General features: G+C 44.1%; 1 protein-coding gene across 1 annotated transcript; it reads left to right on the top strand.

The window, feature by feature from the left end:
• Positions 1-9803: 9803 nt before the first annotated feature.
• On the top strand, positions 9804-18632 carry LOC112244674 (homeobox protein SIX5). Its single transcript, XM_024412403.2, has 3 exons — positions 9804-10783; positions 12147-13603; positions 15815-18632. Exons 1-3 carry the CDS (start codon positions 10092-10094, stop codon positions 16504-16506), a joined length of 2841 nt encoding a protein of 946 aa, XP_024268171.1. The 5' UTR covers positions 9804-10091; the 3' UTR covers positions 16507-18632.
• Positions 18633-20633: the final 2001 nt, after the last annotated feature.

Raw genomic sequence — 20633 nt, 5'->3', positions numbered from 1 at the left:
CAAGAACACTGCCATCTGTTTTTGAAATGATTTATACTTTTACTTACTTTTCAAACCAAATACTTTTACTCAAGTATTTTACTGGGTGACTTTCACCCATTTTCTATTAAAGTTATCTTTACCTTCACTAAAGTATGACAATTTAGTATATTTTTTCCACCACTGACCATATTTCTTCCCTGTCAGGGGTTCACTGTCCAGTTTCCTGTGCAGTGTCCCACTGCAACCTGACAGTTTCGGGATAAGTGTGATGACCATCACCTTTAACCCCTGCCTAGACTATAGATCTCTTAGTCATCTCTTTTCACCATGCATGAGCTACTTTATTTCTGTCCTGCTAATGGTGAATTCGAGTAAGAATCAGTCAAATACACCTTGATCACCACATCTGCTGGTAATACTACGTTTTATTATGCATAAGATACCATTACACTTTGGCACATCAACACCTTTGAGATTTCATAAAAACAGATGGCACATCTTGTACAACTCTGGGCATGTTAGTTGCTGACAACATCTTGGGAAAAATACAATTCAATAAAAAAGGAACGAATGAATGAATTGCTTTTGTATCCACATTTTCTCTTCTGAAACTCACTCAACCAGGAGTGACACAACAAATGACAGATCACATGTGTTCATGAGTCAAACTGTTAGAAGTGGCGATGAGGATTAGTACAATGAAGCATTGTCACCACCTGGGCAGCCGGTTTGTATGCTATCAATGTGCACAACTGATGTTTCGACATTCTAATCAAATCTTATTGGTCACATACACAAGCGAAATGCTTGTGCTTTTAGTTCCGACAGTGCAGTAATATATAACAAATCCAAAATAATTACCTAATACACACAAATCTAAAGGGATGGAATAAGAATATGTACGTATAAATATATGGATGAGCAATGACCACACGGCATAGGCAAGATGCAATACATTGTATAAAATACAGTATATACATATGAGAAGAGTATGTTTACATTATTAAAGTGGCATTATTAAAGTATCTAGTGATCCATTTATTAAAGTGGCCAATGATTTCAAGTCTGTATGTAGGCAGCAGCCTCTGTGTTGGTTGTTAACAGTCTGTGATGGTCTTGAGATAGCTGTTTTTCCCCAGTCGGTCCCAGCTGATGCACCTGTACTGACCTTGCCTTCTGGATGGTAACGGGGTGAACAGGCAGTGGCTCGGGTGGTTGTTGTCCTTGATTATCTTTTTGGCCTTCCTGTGACATTGGGTGCTTTAGGTGTCCTGGAGGGCAGGTAGTTTGCCCCCAGTGATGCGTTGCACAGACCGCACGATCCTCTGGAGAGCCTTGCGGTTGTGTTAGGGTGTTAGAAGCAGAGTAAGTTTACAGAATCTAAAACAGGGACACGACACACAAAAACAAACAGCTTCTATGGTACAATAACCAATGAACTAACAGATATTCAAATAAACTGAACATTTTGCCACTAGTCAGTAGTACAAATAGATATTTTGTTGTTGCTTGAATTCTTGCATTCAAAAGCATGGGATTTATTTTAGAAAGTTTGATAGAACCCTGGCTTGGGATGATAATTGACATTTGATGAACATTGTAGTGATTTTTATGACTGCCTATTATTCATATAGAATCTAGGATGTGATGAGCAATTCAGGTTCAACTCAAAATTCTGAGGACATCAATTTAGGAACGCTTGCTTTCTACATCCACTGAATAAAAGGACATTTACATTAAATACATCGACAATGTATTTGTAACAAGGCAAAAACATTGTGCTTTTCTCATCTCTCCTCATTCAATATACAGCAAATTCTACTTTTCTTTTTTTTGCTAGGGGTGTCTGTCATGACGTCTAACGGAGATGCAGTGCCTTAGACCGCTGTAACCGCTAGAGTCGGTCCTAGGTGATACTGCCTCCTTCCCCAGTTGCAGCTCTCTATAGTCCAACCCATACCTCCCTGACCAGCACAAAACAAAATAAAGTTATTAATCGCAATGACACTGTCCCTCGCCCCGGGTTCGTAATCAGACTGGAGGTCTGTTGAACCCATCTGCCCACACCCCTTGACAGGGTGACAGCATCACAGTCCTACATCTCGTCCAGATGAAAGTCTTCCTCTGGGAAGTGTCCCACGGTCTTTGTGCGGGGCCTGACAAACGCAACGTACTTGTTCTCACGTTCAAAGTATCCCTTCTCCTTCACACTGTAAGGAAAGAGAGTGAAGACATCAAGTACATTTATGACAGAGAAACTCACCAGGTCTGCACCTCTCCACAGGTTTATTACCAGAAAGACAAGTCAAGATGTAAGGTACCTCTAAACAGTGAACATTTCAGACACCATGTGATGACGTCACAAAATTACATCCATTGCCCTCACCTGCCCGTCATGTTTCCCAAGAGGCTCGTTATATTTCACTCCCACCCAATGACCTGGCTTGAAATCTACTATACCTGCAAGACAGAAAATAAGTTGTTGGAAGGAGTGCCTTAAGTATTCATACCTCTTGACTTATTCCACATGTTGTTTTGTTACAGCCCGAAAACATTGATTCAAAAAATTCAACCATATACCCCATAATGGAAAAAGTGAAAACCTGTTTAGACATTTTTTCAAATGTATTTAAAATGAAATACAGAAATCTCTCAAGAAGATACACTACCGTTCAGGTTTGGGGTCACTTAGAAATTCTTGTTTTTGAAAGACAAGTACATTTTTTGTCCATTAAAATATATATATATATTTTTAAATCAGAAATACAGTGTAGACATTGTTAATGTTGTAAATGACTATTGTAGTTGGAAAAGGCTGATTTTTTAATGGAAAATCTACAAAGGCCCATTATCAGCAACTTTCACTCATGTGTTCCAATGGCACGTTGTGTTAGCTAATCCAAGTTGATCATTTTAAAAGGCTAATTGATCATTAGAAAACCCTTTTGCAGTTATGTTAGCACAGCTGAAAACTGTTGTACTGATTAAAGAAGCAATAAAACTGGTCTTATTTAGACTAGTTGAGTATCTGGAGCATCAGCATTTGTGGGTTTGAGTACAGGCTCAAAATGGCCAGAAACAAAGACCTTTTTTCTGAAACTCAGTCTATTCTCATTCTGAGAAATGAAGGCTATTCCATGCGAGAAACTGCCAAGAAACTGAAGATCTTGTACAACGCTGTGTACTATTCCCTTCACAAAACAGCGCAAACTGGCTCTTGCTGATAATGGGCCTCTGTACGCCTATGTAGATATTCCATCAATTATTATTATATCTATTTTTTAAATCAGCTGTTTCAAACTACAATAGTCATTTACAACATTAACAATGTCTACACTGTATTTCTGATGAATTTGATGTTATTTTAATGGACAAAATGTTTTTCTTTTTCTTTCAAAAACAACGGCATTTCTAAGTGACCCCAAACTTTTGAACGGTAGTGTACATGGTGAGTTGATGCCCATTTCAGCTACTTTGCATGCGTTGTTTGTTGGCAACTTTGTACTTTACAAAGTTTATTGAACAGATTCCGGAACGTTCCACAAATTATACCCAACCATGCTGTGGTCAGCAATCATGTGAGTGTTGCAATCACTTGTGGAGGGCGTAAGGGGTCAGCAGGGTTAGGCACAGGGGTCTCAGCCTGGCTTTAAACGTACTGTAATGAAACAGCAGGGATTAGGTCTCGAACCCTCGACCCCGAGGTCCGGCATGCCATCGACTGTGCCGCAAAAGCATGCTCCACGGCAGAGTCGATTTCCGCGCTTATAAACCCAGGGTCGTTACACTACTCCCTCCTTTCAAGGAGCGAGTCCTCGCACTAGCTTGCGACTCTACGTCTTACAAGAACGCGCTCACCGGCCAAGCACACGCACTGTCGTGGATGCAAGTGTGATCACTTCTGACACCAGTGTAATGAAACAGCAGGGAGCAGGTCTCGGACCCTCGACCTTCTAGCCCGAGGTCCGGCACGCCATCGACTGTGCCGCAAAAGCATGCTCCACGGCAGAGTCGATGGATATTTTTTTTGTCACTCAAATACAGATGTGGCAAAATGTATAGAATTGCAAAAGAAAAACAGCTAATTATTATTTGCACCATATGACAAAATGTGTAAAATAGCAGAAAATAAGCTTAAAACCTGCTAAATTCTTTCCACCAATAAGAGGGGTGTGAACAGTGTGCCATGAACCACACTTGTGCCCATAGAAATAGGCGTGGCGTGCGCAGGATGTTCCCCAATGTTGGAAGGGGAGCCCAGAGTGAAAAAGTTTGGGAACCCCTGGGTTAAGAGACCCTATCAACAGATTCAACAGTAGGTCCCAACTTACTCCAGTGTGAACAATACTAAACGGGGGACATACCCTGTGGGTGTCATGTGAGCAGTGTTTCAGAACACAGAAGTACATACATTCATTTTGCAGTCATCATGCACAGGGTAGGAACCTAGCAGGGCCTGGTTGTCGTCCAGCTTCTGCATGAACTTGTCGGTGGTGGTGAAGAAAAGCTGCAGTTCCATACTGGAGGCCGGGGTACCCACAACCATCTCCAATTTACCCTGGAGGAAAACGTAGACTGTGAGAAACTGCATCACATGGCCACAGGCTGTGCTGCAATGACAGCAGGAAGAGGGGCAATACATTATTACGTTTCAGAGGCACGAAGACCAATTAGACATGACCAACATAATTTAGCTACCTTGAATTTGGCGATGGTGTTTCCCCTATTGTATCGTTTATTCCCCTCGAACGAAATTATGGTACAGGTCAAACGCACCGATACCGTGGGATTGGTGATCAGTCACGCCATTGTCCATTTTCAAGCTTTAGTTTCGCCGGCGTTTAATTTAATCAAGCAACAAAGACCACTTCATCAAATACAACCGATATACCCGATTAAATAGCACACAACTAGTTAAAAGTTTTGAAATAGCAACGTTAGTAGCACGCACTCAGCAAGTTACACAAACTTAGCAACGTGAGTCCTTCCAGTTCCAGCTTGGTCCCTCACAAATATTTACATGTTCTTTTGCGCTTTTCTTGACGATCTCTGTAAACAAATTTCTACTATCAGTTCACTGGGTGTTTTTTTATTAAATCAATTCAGGTACCATGTGCTGTATAATCTCAGTGAACGGGGTGGTTGTTTTGTTTCCCTCAACAATGTCATAGACCCTGCTACTCCCAGTTCTGGAAGTTTATACCCGCCCACAAACACAGTGAACCAGTCATGTCGTTAAAATGTCGGGTGGGTATTTAGGTTGACCAATTGGGTAGCACATTTCTAAGACGTCGTAACAGGAAGAAATGCATTTTGGGTGCCAATGATGTTGACGGAGGGGGACTTTCATGATTAGTAACCAATCATCAATGTTGGAATTAAAGCTGGGTTTTGGTGAAAGTGCCACACCCAAATTATGGAAGTACCAACTGTATCCACGTAGTCGCGCCATAAACCATGCTATAAAGCCCATATTGTTACTTTTGTAACAAAGTCATGCAACGTTAGCCATATACATTGTTACAAACAATGTTCAATTGTTATAAGAGCATTTTTTATTAGAGCATTGAATGATTTTAAAGCTAGTCTGTTGATTTAATTTTAAAAAACACATTTATTTTCATTTTGTCAAGTGTGGAATAAGATAAAATTGTCCTTCCGTGCTAAGGTGCTCACTGCTCTGTGACATATTAATCACAGGGAGAAAGAGACACATGGTTACCTTTGAAAAGTTATTACCAGGCCTTGCCTTTGACATATAATGGTTGTCTACTCCAATATCTACTCATTGATTTATGAATGGGAAATAAATGGATCAGACAGGAACATAAAATAACATCTGTGCATCTAATTAGAATTTAGGACTGAGAGAAGAAAAGATCACAGAAAGGAGTATGGGGTGCAGCCAGAAGACAGACAGCTTCCCCACTACCCCCACCCCCAGATGAAAAGTTTACATTCCTGTTTCAAGCTGAGATGGGGTGTTTGGCCTTGCCTCATTACACTCTGTCTGTCTGCACATCCAGGTGTACGTGCTGCTGTTCACAGTAGGTCACAGCTCTCTCTCTCACTCACACACACACACACACACACACACATACCATCTCTCTCACCTGGTCACACTCTTCATTCTCCGGGGAACTCGTAAAAGTCACAAATGCGCACATTGTCTGATATTCTTCTATTTAGACAAACTAGCTCTTGTGCCAACCCCACTGTCAGAATGATGGGCACTTTTCAATGAACATAACAATTCTGCATATTTTAACTCTAAAACATTCACATCATGGTGTGTATGTGTGTGTGTTGCACTGAGAGTATTTGCATAAAGAAACAACACCTGGTGCCCATTCAGATGCCAGCTGAGGAACTGGAGAGACAACTATCAACCATCCAAAGTCTAAACACACAGCAAAGAAAGAACAAACAGAACACAGACAGATGCGGTGCAGGGCCGAGTTCACCAGTAGAACTATCTTAGAGATGGCAAGAGCTGATCCTGCTCAATCAACTGTTCATGTGAAATCAACAGACTTTGATATCAGTAAACAAATGGACACATCTACAGTGCATTTGGAAAGTATTCAGACTCCTTCACTTTTTCCACATTTTGGTAAGTTATAGCCTTATTCTAAAATGGATTAAATTGTTTTGTTTACTGCACATAATACCCCATAATGACAAAGCAAAAATACAATTCTGAAATGTCACATTTATATAAGTATTCAGACCCTTTATTCAATACCTTCTTGAAGCACCTTTGGCCACGAGTCTCCTTGGGTATGACACTGCAAGCTTGGCACACCTGTATTTGGGGGGTTTCTGCCATCCTTCTCTGCAGATCCTCTCAGGCTCTGTCAGGTTGGATGGGGAGCGTCGCTGCACAGCTATTTTCAGGTCTCTCCAGAGATGTTCGATCGGGTTCAAGTCCGGGCTCTGGCTGGGCCACTCAAGGACATTCAGAGACTCCACTCCTGCGTTGTCTTGGCTGCCTACATAAAGCTGTCCCAAGACAGCAGAGTCCTAACAGCGGTCTCTACACCTTACCACTGCTACATCTGGGAATCAGCAAAGCCTTGTCTGGCAGCGAAACAGTTAATTTAGCCTCATTTACTGCCTTTAAAAAAACTGATAAGACTGACTTGCTTAAACAAATGTGGTTTCTACTGACAATTGAGATGTACAAACTATGGCATAAGGGGACGACAAGCAGATAAGAGGCAATCCGTAATTTCGATTAAGACATTAATGAGCGAGCTAGGACGGACGTAGTCAATATACTTATTTGTTCACCACTTTTGAAATGTACAGCGGCAGAACATGGGCCGTTCTTACAGTGTTCTCCCTGTACACCAAGTCAGAAACATAGGATATAAAAATGGGGCATATAAGCAGACAACGAAAGCTTTTACAATATTCTATGATTACATTTCTCTAAAACAGGTTATAGTCTGGATGTGCACCACAAAGTCAGAACACTAGGTGAGATTCAGAGGTGAAAATAGACCCTGGATTTTGGAGCTGCCCTACTCAAGAAAGCTTGTTTGTATGGAGGCGTTGTTAACTCAATTATATACAGTTGAAGTCAGAAGTTTACATACACCTTAGCCAAATACATTTAAACTCAGTTTTTCACAATTTAATCAGAGTAAAAATTCCCTGTCTTAGGTCAGTTAGGATCACCACTTTATTTTAAGAATGTGAAATGTCAGAATAATAGTAGAGAGACTGATTTTCTTCAGCTTTTATTTCTTTCATCGCATTCCGAATGGGTCAGAAGTTTACATACACTCAATTAGTATTTTGTAGCATTGCCTTTAAATTGTTTAACTTGGGTCAAATGTTGTGGGTAGCCTTCAACAAGCTTCCCACAATAAGTTGGGAGAATTGTGGCCCATTCCTCCTGACAGAGCTGGTGTAACTGAGTCAGGTTTGTAGGCCTCCTTGCTCGCACATGCTTTTTCAGTTCTGCCCACAAATGTTCTATAGGATTGAGGTCAGGGGCTTTGTGATGGCCACTCCAATACCTTGACTTTGTTGTCCTTAAGCCATTTTTCCATAACTTTGGAAGTATACTTGGGGTCATTGTCCATTTGGAAGACCCATTTGCAACCAAGCTTTAACTTCCTAACTGATGTCTTGAGATGTTGCTTCAATATATCCACATAATTTTCCTCCCTCATGACACCATCTATTTTGTGAAGTGCACCAGTCCCTCCTGCAGCAAAGCACCCCCACAACATGATGCTGCCACCCCCGTGCTTCACGGTTGGGATGGTGTTCTTTGGCTTGCAAGCCTCCACCTTTTTCCTCCAAACATAACGATGGTCATTATTGCCAAACAGTTCTATTTTTGTTACATCAGACCAGAGGACATTTCTCCAAAAAGTACGATCTTAGTCCCCATGTGCAGTTGCAAACTGTAGTCTGGCTTTTTTATGGAGGTTTTGGAGCAGTGGCTTATTCCTTGCTGAGCGGCCTTTCAGGTTATATCGATATAGGACTCGTTTTACTGTGGCTATAGATACTTTCGTACCAGTTTCCTCCAGCCTCTTCACAAGGTCCTTTGCTGTTGTTCTGGGATTGATTTGCACTTTTCACACCAAAGTATGTTAATCTCTAGGAGACTCCTTCCTGAGCGGTATGACGGCTGAGTGGTCCCATGGTGTTTATACTTGCATACTATTGTTTGTACAGATCAACATGGTACCTTCAGGCATTTGGAAATTGCTCCCAAGGATGAACCAGACTTGTGGAGGTCTACAATTTTTTTCTGAGGTCTTGGCTGATTTATTTAGATTTTCCCATGATGTCAAGCAAAGATGCACTGAGTTTGAAGGTAGGCCTTGAAATACATCCACAGGTACACCTCCAATTGACTCGGATGATGTCAATTAGCCTATCAGAAGCTTCTAAAGCCATGCCATCATTTTTTGGAATTTTCCAAGCTGTTAATCGGCACAGTCAACTTAGTGTATGTAAACTTCTGACCCACTGGAATTGTGATATGGTAAATTATAAGTGAAATAATCTGTCTATTAACAAATGTTGGAAGAATTACTCGTGTCATGCACAAGTAGACGTCCTAACTGACTTGCCAAAACTATAATTTGTTAACAAGAAATTTGTGTAGTGGTTGAAAAACGAGTCTTAACAACTCCAACATAAGTGTATGTAAACTTCTGACTACAACTGTATATATTTTTCATTACATTGTTTGCAAACTGATATGTGACACGTAATTAAAGCCAAAATAACATGCAAACAGGCAACATAATTTTTGTTTTTTTTACAAGAAATGATTTAATTAATATTATTTTTGTGTGGTAAAAACAGAGCCCTACCTGCCCTGAATGATGACTGCACCTGAGCTCAATTTCGAGTCTCATAGCAAAGGGTCTGAAATCTTATGTAAATAAGCTATTTCTGTTTTTGTTCTTTTATATACACATTGATAACATTTCAAAAAATAAATAATTCATTTTGTCATTATGGGGTATTGTGTGTAGATTGATGAGGGAAGAAAATATTGACCTTTTAGAATAAGGCTGTAACGTAACAAAATGTGGGAAAAGTGGAGGGGTCTGAATACTTTCCGAATGCACTGTAGATGTGAAGCAATACTCTTGCCTGGACACAGCCCTTAGCAGTGGTATATTTCCCATACCCCCCTTGCCTATTTGCTTAAAAATACCACAGCTGTCAGCCAATCAGCATTCAGCTCATCTTGAATACTTACCCACCACATCGCCTGGCCCTAGCAAATCCTGATCCCCAGTAGACAGGCTGAAAAGTGTTTGCTGAAAAAAAAAAGAAGGCTGTAGGCCTATTTAGTACAATCTGATAACAACATCAGATTGTCAACAAAATAATGTGGATGTTCAATCTTGAATTAAGCAATAACACATTTATCTACCAGTAGCCTAATAAAAAAGGTATTGAACAGGCAGTGCTATAATGAATCTTCGAATGGGAGATTGACGAGGTTAGGGGCGTGTGTGACGCGTGTAGCTGTGGCAGACACTCGTCCACCGAGAAGAGAAGAGAAGAGAGAGAGAGAGCGTGCAGGGGAGGGAGGAGGAACTAAAAGAAAAAAGTTCAAACTAAAAATGGCTTCCTTGTCTTTGGAGTCTGCAGAACAATCCGAGAATAGCACGGAGGAGTCTACCCAAGAGGCCGCTCTGGTAAAAGAGGAGACGGATCCGGATGAAGTTTCAGAACAATTGCTCAAAACTTTCCAGAACTCCGCGCTCAGCTTTTCGACAGATCAAGTAGCATGTCTGTGCGAAGCCCTTCTACAGGCGGGCAATGTGGATCGCCTGTGGAGATTCCTATCAACCATCCCTCCTTCGGCGGAGCTGCTACGTGGCAACGAGACGCTGCTCAAGGCCCAGGCACTGGTCGCTTTCCACCGGGAAGAATTCAAGGAGCTGTACGCAATATTGGAAAGCCACGACTTCCACCCCAGCAACCATGGGTTCCTGCAGGACCTCTACTTGCAGGCGCGCTACAAGGAGGCGGAGAGGTCCCGAGGTCGTAGCCTGGGCGCCGTGGACAAGTATCGGCTTCGGAAGAAGTTTCCCCTGCCGAAAACAATCTGGGATGGAGAGGAGACTGTGTATTGTTTCAAAGAGAAGTCTCGCAATGCACTGAAAGAATGTTACAAAGGCAACAGGTATCCCACTCCAGACGAGAAGAAAAACTTGGCCAAAGTGACTGGACTCTCCCTCACGCAAGTTAGCAATTGGTTCAAGAACCGACGGCAGAGAGACCGAACCCCGTCCGGTACCAACAGCAAAAGGTAGGCTATGCGTTCCTTTTATACATCTTGTAACCACGTACCCCATGAAACACTTTATTTGAAACAACGTTTCATACACGATTGCATGTCAAAGATCAATGTCAAAATGGTTCCACTTAAAATAAAATCAAACGTTTGTATGTAGTGTCATTTGCATTGTTGTTTATTGTTAGAGGCAGGCAGACTATGGGAGTTAATATAGCCTATACTGCTGTACACCGCACACACACACACGCTGTTCTAATATTTAATTTAATTTCACTCAAATAAACAATGTTAACCGAGATTCTCCTGCTCATATGAGTAGGAGTGAGCGCTAGAAAGTAGCCTAACGTGGTAACCAATTCTTACCTAAATGGATCTTTCAGCGGCAATATTATTTTAGTGTTCCAAACATGTTCTATGTAATGCAGACTTTTCTAAATAATGGGCTCGACTGTGCGGTTGATCTCAACTACGGTTAATGTTCAGCATATTTCAATCAAATCCCATCAATCCCTGCAGTAACTACATCAATCTGCGCATGAACTCTTTGACAGTGATAACACCACACATGTCTTAGAGAGCACGATTGGGAGCAAGAGCATGTTGCTTTGTTGTGAAATGTGAGATCCGGGCGCCCATTGTGGCTCAAGTTTCCTGAAATCCTGCACGGCAAAGTCTCCCGACGGACCTCGGCGCGCTGCCGATGCTCTGCACCGCTGGGGGAGCGGGAGCGAACATAGAGGAAATGGTGTTGATGCTGGGAAACAAAAGGAGGAAATATATCTAAAACCATTAAAATGTCTTCAGCTCTCCTGTGCACATTTTAAACCCCAAAAACGTTGTTTTATTTTACTGCAGGACTACAGGCTACAGTACACTCGCTTTGGCCAGGGAAGTTGGCAGCTTAAATGCAACACAGCTACACAGGAAATTGGGTTTTCAATGTGTCAGTTGTTGATGTACTTTATTCCCATGTGTAGAGAGGAAGGTGTGTGTGTGTGTGTGGCGAGATAAAAAAAAAATATATATATGCCGATCATCCCCCCCATGCAGTCCTGTCTTTCTCTTCTCTATGGGCAGTGGGCGGCTGGGGGACTGTGTTAACCATACTGCTTTAGTGCACCAGGATAGTTGAGGACATACACATCACATACTGTGTAAACCATAGGATCAAAGGAGATTCACAGACTGTTATAGACCTACCATATGTTGTGTGTTGTAACATTCGAATCCCTTTCTCCTCTTTTTCCATTCCATCTATCATGCAATCCTTGTCTACTCCCCCTTCTTCCATATGCTGTCTCTGTTCATTGTCTCACTCACCCCACGGTTCACTCACCCTATCTTTCTCCTCTGCTCCTCCCCTGTGTTTTCTCAGTGAGTCCGATGGTAACCACAGCACAGATGATGAGGGTGATGACATCTCAGACAAACCAGAGGACATTGTGGGCTCCACAGCCTCCATCTCCCTCTCTGGCACCCCCTGCAGCACTGGAGGCCAGCTCTTCCTCAACGGGGCAGGTGGGTTCCTCACCGCCTCCCACCCCTTACTCATCAACGGTGGCTCCTTGATCTCCGGGGCAGGGGGTGGCGTCATCATCAACGGGCTGACCCTGAGCGATGGTCACACGGTTACCCTCAGCCCCATATCGGCTAACTCACCTCTGCTCTTCAATGGAGCGCAGGTCATATCCAAGAGCAGTGAGGATATGGGTCTTGAGGGCCAGGGGGTTATGGCCATGGAGGCCCAGCCCAGCTCTGCCATCTCCCTCCCTCTGACAGAGGATCTTAAGACGGACAATGTAAGCCTGACGAACCCCTCAACCATCCCCACCCTGGACTTCATCAATGTCCCAGAGGGGATGGTTCTCAAAGCTGAGGACATCCAGACAGTCTCTGCTTCCTCCTTGTCTTCCCCCTCAACATTCTCCCCCACCTCCCTTTCCTCCCTGGTTCTGACTCAAAATGGCTGCCTCTCCGACACCCTCACCCTTCCGGTCTCTATGTCCTCTCCGGGCGTCGTCATCTCCAGCCCTGTAGTGGGCCTCCCCAGCCAGCAGGGGGAGTTTGTGGTGTTTGCCACGGCTGGTTCTCAGCTCACCCCCTCCAGCTCCATCTGCCAGGTGGTGTCCTCCTACAGCTACTCCACCCCACAGGTATTCTCCCTGCCTCAGGTGGTGCCCTCCATCCAGGGTGTCCCCGTATCCCAACTGGTCCAACACACACCTGGAGGCCAGGTGTCCCAGTGTCCCCAGTTAATCCCTGTGTCCCCCCTCACCTCCTCTCTCCCCCAGGGCACCCTTTCCCAGTTCCAGGCCCACCAGACTCTGAACATCGCCCCCCGCCTCGCCCAACCCCTCCCCCAGCATCATAGTAGTTCCTCTACGTTGGGAGAGGGAACCACCATCCTCTCCCTTTCCCAGCTCCCCAACGGACAGCTCCCCCAGGGACTCACACTCCAGCTGGGTGAACAGACCTCAGCTACCATCCCCACTCTGACCCAGATCCAGTCCCCACTAGGCCATCCTCAGATCATCTCTCAGTCCAAAGAGACAATCCCAGGCCAGTTGGTTCCCCTCTCCCTGCCCCAGCTGGTGCCTGTCTCCTCCACGGGACAACTCTCCTTCCCTCAGGTGGGCCCGTCCACCCCTTCTCTATCTGGATCTGGTGGAGCCTTTCAGATCCTAACCTCGGCCCCTGGAGGTGGGATGACTCAGGGGCCCTTCAGGATAAACCAGCTGGGACCCCTCCAGACTGTAGGCCCCCCGACCAGCATGGCTCCTGGTGTCCAGCTCCTCAACTCTGGGGTCATTCAGCTCCCCTCCGCCTCGCCAGGTAACTTAAGACTTGGACACACTGAGAAGACTGACTGCTGATTGGTACTGTCGGCATTCAACATTTTGTTGTTCACATCATACGGATCAACCGCTGATCAGATTGTTAAAATACTCCAGGCCACAAGGTGGCAGTAGCTTTTAAGCTTTGTTTGGCTTTTGCTTGATAGCTAATGTTAGCTAACTATCAAGGTGTGCTAAGGTTATTGCTAGCTAGCTAGAATTTGTAGTAAGCCCATATGGCCATCTGGCTAGTAACAACAACTAGATAACTTAAGTAGCTAGCAACATTATAGGTCATTAAATCAACATGGATTTGTATTTGAATGAAGTAGCTGACTTAGCTGCCAACAATCAGTGCAGTAGCTAGCTACCTTTGTTGTGCTAACTGGTAAATGGTTATCCTAACTGTTTAGCTAATGCTAGCTAGCAATGGAACTGGCAGTATGGGATAGTGGAGAGTGAATGAAATGATTTATTCATCTTGCTAGATGGCTAGTTCAAACTCTAGGCGGCATTCTGGCTTCTCCTTAGTTGTCAGCCATTTGCTTCGCCTATAAATACTTTGTGAACTACAATCCTGGGCACTGTGTTTTAAGGTTTAGAAATGTCAATAATCATCGCTTGCAATATGGCCCTTATATTTCATCAGTGAGAAAGAGTCCTTCAAATCAAAAAGATACAGTACATTTACTATAGCAGTTTTGTACAGAGCCATGCAGCTGTGTAATGGAACTGAGTCATGATAAAGTGCTAGCTAGCTTGGTAAAGCAGCTAGTGTTATGTGCATTGTGCTGCACTTTACCACCCAATGTATTTCATATGAAGTGTTGTGACTGCCTGGCTCAGTTAGCAAGCTAACGTGGGATTGATGTCACCAGGAAAAGTGCCTTTTTTCCCTTGTCTTCTGTTGATCCTCCTTTTTCGGAGAAGGTGGGAGCTGCATCCCAATATGGCAACTGGAGTGTGGGTGTGTTAAGGAAAGTAGTGTGAGGGTGAAGTGCTCTGCTATAGGTTAGACGTTTTTTTGATTGAGTGGTGTTTTTTAAATGTTTTACTTCCGTTCCTTACCCCACAACTACCGTAGATTGAGCTACGCTATCGCAAGAGTTTGGATTTCTATTTTGAAGCTAGAGGATGAATCTGAGTAGTATTTCACTGGCAGTTCTACATTAATTGTATATTTTCAATTCTACCTGACGATTTGTTTATTTAGTTTTTTAAAGTACTGGTGATGGGTGTACTGTTGCTTCATGCGTTGTATGCGCATGCTTACTGTGACTGTCAACCTGATACTAGGGAGCTACTTCCCACGCCATTGCCGGACAGTAATGCTTGTCAAGCGGGAGCAAAGGGCACTGTGTCCCGGTGTTGTTGCCGTTTATGCCCTCCCCATTACCTAGGTCCCTGGACCTCGAAGCCAGTTCCACTGCATGTTTTCATTGCTCCCCTCTAATCAGGGACTGATTTTTAGACCTGGGACATCAGGTGTGTGCAATTAATTATCAGGTAGAACAGAAAACCATCAGGCTCCAGATCTCATAGGGTAAGAGTTGAATACCCCTGATCTGGACTGCATGTGCATGTTTCAAGGTGACATCTAGATGGTTATCAATATTAGTTATACCATGTGTAGGTTACTATCCTAATTAAAATAAGATCATGGGAGGGGAAAAAAGTGGCCACTTTAGCTTCCGCCGGTGACACGACCGTGGTATCATGGGCAGGTCTCAGGTTGGCTGGCATGTCCATACAACACCGGTGCACTGGTCACGGGCTTATCGACTCGTCGTGCAGCCCAATCAGCCACGCGAAATGGTCTTTAGTGGCAACAAATCTGCCCAATTAGCTGATTCTCTTACCACACATCCACTCGCCCATACTCCAGTTGCCATGTTGAACTGCAGCTACCCAGAGTTGTCTTTTTGGCTTCCCTACAGGGGGTTCGTGCTCTCTGATCGTCTCAGATTCAAGTCGTGAAGAATGTCAAGTTCGTCGGTACACAACAAGAGGTGTCTTTTTGTTCTAGCAAGAGAATGGCCTCCTACTGTGCTATTGGCAGTCAGTCTTCTCTGGGTGTCTGACATTACTGAGTCATTTGTTTTTTAGGGAAAATATAGCTATGTCATTGTTGGTTGATGAAATGCTAACATATTTCCCACTACTACTTCCCTACTAATTCCTCCACTTCCACCTCTCCTCTGTCCTGTAGGGAATCTCCTCTATGGTGGAAGCCCCATCCTGAGTTACCAGAACGGCAAGCTGATCCTAACTATCCCAGCTGGCATCCAGTTCGGCAGCCTGCCCATGAAACCCGTCCCTGAGGCTTCTAACCACCACACCAACGGAGTAGGCCCTGGACTCACCCTCAACCCTGTCAGCCAACCTACACCTACCCTCCTCCCAGTGTCCACCTCCGTCCCAACGTCCAACACCCTCCAGACGTCCCCCCTCTGCTTCATCAACTCCTCTCCGCTCTACTGCACTCCTGAGATGGGTGTCCCCACCAACCAGCCCCTCTCCACCACCTCCCCACACACCCTGGACCTCTCTGCCACCCACACTCCTCCCAATGCCCTCACCCCAGAGAGCATGCTCTCCCTCAGCCCCATGTGCAGCGGAGTGACCCCCACCACTCAGCTCTCCCACACAACCTGGAGCCCTGTCCCCCTCTCCACCTCTGCCAGCCTGACTATGTTTGATGTCCGTGGGAAGGGAGATCTGCCCGAGGACCCGCCTCTGCTGGACCTACCTGGAGGCGAGGCCCTGCTACTAGGCAGCACCTCTCCAGAACAGGATGTGGACAGGGGGTCGCCGTTGGGGGACCCAGTGGAGATGGATGGAGACCCCAAGATCCTCACCCAGCTACAATCAGTCCCTGTGGATGATGGGTTGGGGCTGTAATCCAGTCCCCCAGCCCACACCACCACAAACTGTTACAGAACAATCTGGAAGGTTTTGTTTGTCTGACCTCAGTGCTCCCCTGGCTAGGTTTGCATTGAGGAGTGGACAGGCTTTGACTCGTAAGAGAAAGGTGCTTTGACTAAATAAATCCTCTGCCGATGATCCTTTGGATAAACCGTCATGGGATAGGCTGATTGTATGCAACGCGGAATGACCCGGAGGATGGCCTTTCATACAGGCTAGCCTATTCCCTGATTTGTGTTACTCAACTGTCCACTGCTTAGTCTCCACAATTTAAGCACTCCTCTGCCTTCCATAAGCCCAGAGCCCTTCCTGTGTCCAGTCAGAGCACAACGTTTATTTGTAAGGACATTCTGCTACTTTTGTGCACAGACGTCCGTTTCAGCCAAGACTATTTGTACTACAAGGGAATGAATGCCTTGGGTTTTATATGTGGTGTTGGTTGAGCAGTATGCCACGGCCAGGCTCTGTCTTAAGTCTCTAAACACAGTCAAATGCAGTCCTGTTGAGTTGCTGGTTCTGCATGGCTGCTCACTCTAGTGCTTGGTGTAGTTTTGAGTGCTGCCGAGTATTGCACGGTTTGGCCTCGGTGAAGGCTACAGAGTGGACTGACAGTGACACCAGAGACCCCGGACTTCTAGCATTGAGATGGACTGTGTACCCCTCTCTGTCAAAACTGGTCAGCAGTGTCACCGCATCAAGGGCGCCGGCTCATTTAACGACATTTTGGTATAAATGCTAAGCGCTATCGCATCTGAGGTATGTAGGAGGAAATGGGAGTCCCCTGAGATTTCTTTGTTCGTTTTTTGTTTTTTTTACTCTATGCAATCAATGCATGTTCCTCGTGTAAATATGACCATGTGACACATGACATGTATTACAAGCAGTATGTAAGCAAGTCTAATTGGGATAGACGAAGCTTTTATTAAAGACCGCCTTTTTTTTATACACTATGAAATCTCATGCGCGTGCACTACAAAACGCCTGATCACATTGTTGGATATTTCCAGTTGAATGCGCCACAATCGTACACTACATTGTATATTGCGTCTATGAATGACAAAAAAAAAAAATTGTGTTCTTATATTACTTGTATGGGTTTGATCTAGACCTAGTAAGTGCCTTATTATCCAGTTGCTGAGGTTGGCGGGCCAGTTTTCTTGCCTTTTATCTTCAGTGAAGAATGTGTTCTACTCTTCACAAAATGTAAGCACCATTGATACAAGCTACTTCCCACATTGGTGTTGAATGTGAGTTTTGTGATCACCCTTAACCCTCTTGAACTCCAGAGAAACGTAATCTAGTACTCCGTTGCGCGGCAGTTGCTCGTTTAGCGTGACTTAACGCCTACCATGACATAATAACCATTGAGATCTCCCTCCTCACTGTACGTTTTGCACATTTTCATCCTTGTCATGTTTTACGTCTTTGGCGATGGCCAAATTCTATTCTGAAAACCTGCTGCCTTTGCTCTGTACTTGACTAATTGCGCTCACTGTTCTGAAAGGGGACGGGATAGGTCGAATGAGCTGGTTAAGTTTCAGGCAGCCTCTGTCTATCCTGATATCAGCAACAGTGAGTCATGAAGCCCTGAGAGCAGGCGACAGGACTCCTAGAATGGAATGCTATCCAGCGAGACGTGGTGCAGAAGTGGTGCAGAAGTTCTCGCCATAAACTTTCAAATACTCACCATCTCTCCATAACCACAGCACAAATAGCAATTAGTTCTCTGGCCAACGGTACAACACTACTCTTCAGTGTCACTCCCAACTGTATGTTTTTGTTTCTTGTGTATTTAAAGCATGTATCAATCATTTTCTAGTAGTAGCTTTGAATGAAAAAAACGAGCCGTCCATGAGGAAATTGGACAAAGTTTAAAAGCATCAATGGACCTTCCCAGGGGCTGGCTGGTTGTACAGTCTCAATGTGTACAGTCGTGGCCAAAAGTTGAGAGAATGACACGCATATTAATTTTCACCAGGTTTGCTGCTTCAGTGTCTTTTAGATATTTTTGTCAGATGTTACTATGGAATACTGAAGTATAATTACAAGCATTTCATAAGTGTCAAAGGCTTTTATTGACAATTACATGCAGTTGATGCAAAGAGTCAATATTTGCAGTGTTGACTGTTCTTTTTCAAGACCTCTGCAATCCGCCCTGGCATTCTGTCAATTAACTTCTGGGCCACATCCTGACTGATGGCAGCCCATTCTTGCATAATCAGTGCTTGGAGTTTGTCAGAATTTGTGGGTTTTTGTTTGTCCACCCGCCTCTTGAGGATTGACCACAAGTTCTCAATGGGATTAAGGTCTGGGGAGTTTCCTGGTCATGGACCCAAAATATCAATGTTTTGTTCCCCAAGCCACTTGGAGCACCTTGCCATAAGGCAAAAGTGATAACTATCATGCTGGAAAAGGCATTGTTACTCTCAGGATGTGTTGGTACCATTCTTTATTCATGGCTGTATTCTTAGGCAAAATTGTGAGTGAGCCCACCTCCTTGGCTGAGAAGCAACCCCACACATGAATGGTCTCAGGACGCTTTACTGTTGGCATGACACAGGACTGATGGTAGCACTCACCTTGTCTTCTCCGGCAAGCTTTTTTCCAGATGCCCCAAACAATCGGAAAGGGGATTCATCAGAAAAAATGACTTTACCCCAGTCCTCGGCAGTCCAATCCCTGTACCTTTTGCAGAATATCAGTCTGTCCCTGATGTTTTTCCTGGAGAGAAGTGGCTTCTTTGCTGCCCTTGACACCAGGCCATCCTTAAAGTCTTCGCCTCACTGTGCGTGCAAATGCACTCACACCTGCCTGCTGCCATTTTTGAGCAAGCTCTGTACTGGTGGTGCCCCGATCCCGCAGCTGAATCAACTTCAGGAGACGATCCTGGCGCTTGCTGGACTTTCTTGGGTGCCCTGAAGCCTTCTTCACAACAATTGAACCGCTCTTCTTGAAGTTCTTGATGATCCGATAAATGGTTGATTTAGGTGCACTCTTACTGGCAGCAATATCCTTGCCTGTGAAGCCCTTTTTGTGCAAAGCAATGATGACGCCACATGTTGCCTTGCAGGTAACAATGATTGACAGAGGAAGAACAATGATTCCAAGCACCGCCCTCCATTTGAAGCTTCCAGTCTGTTATTCGAACTCAATCAGCATGACAGTGATCTCCATCCTTGTCAACACTCACACCTGTGTTAATGAGAGAATCACCGACATGATGTCAACTGGTCCTTTTGTGGCAGGGCTGAAATGCAGTGGAAATGTTATTTTGGGGGATTCCATTAATTTGCATGGCAAATAGGGACTTTACAATTAATTGCAATTCATCTGATCACTCTTCATAACATTCTGGAGTATATGCAAATTCCCATCATACAAACTGAGTCAGCAGACTTTGAAAATTTGTGTCATTCTCAACTTTTGGCCACTACTGTAGATAATGATGACATCACCACTTCTCAAATGATATTATACACGTACAATCTGAATAGGATGTTAATACCTGTAGCATTCACGTGCCAAAGGAATGTTGCAAGTTGTTTTTTATTGGTGTTTGGACTTTTTTTGTTGGTTCGGAGCGGTTTTTGTATACGATACTGTGCATGAGTTGGACACTAAAGGTGTGTGTGTGTGTGTTGTTTATCCATGAGCCCAACCCTTGTCTACATGTAGTGGTTTTTCTCTTTTAGTGTGTGGTGCTCCAAAGGCTGTTTGTGCACAATCTCCTACACACACACACACACACGTGTGCGCACACACACAACCTTCAGCTGAGTTATCCAAAGATATGAATTTTTTTAATAGCGAGTAAAGGGACTATTAGATATTTTTAAATGTCTGTTTTTGTCCTCTTTTGAGAGGTTGGTTTTGTACTTAAAGTTATTTTATTTTTTATATACAGTTTTATTGTGATTCTAATAAACTACATTTAGAATACATTTGTTTTGGGTGAATTTTGTAAATGTGAACGCTTCTCTATTTAAATCTCCATGTGAGATTCGTAGGGGTCAAGGGGTCAAACTATTGAGGAGTGCTTACACTACCAAATCACATTTTTAGAAGCGCTTTTGCAATTTGGTTTGTAAATTAGATTTAAATAC

Source organism: Oncorhynchus tshawytscha, linkage group LG13 (assembly GCF_018296145.1).
Source record: "Oncorhynchus tshawytscha isolate Ot180627B linkage group LG13, Otsh_v2.0, whole genome shotgun sequence".
Taxonomy (NCBI): domain Eukaryota; kingdom Metazoa; phylum Chordata; class Actinopteri; order Salmoniformes; family Salmonidae; genus Oncorhynchus; species Oncorhynchus tshawytscha.
The sequence above is the reverse complement of the archived record's forward strand: the minus strand, read 5'-3'. Positions and strand labels throughout refer to the sequence as shown.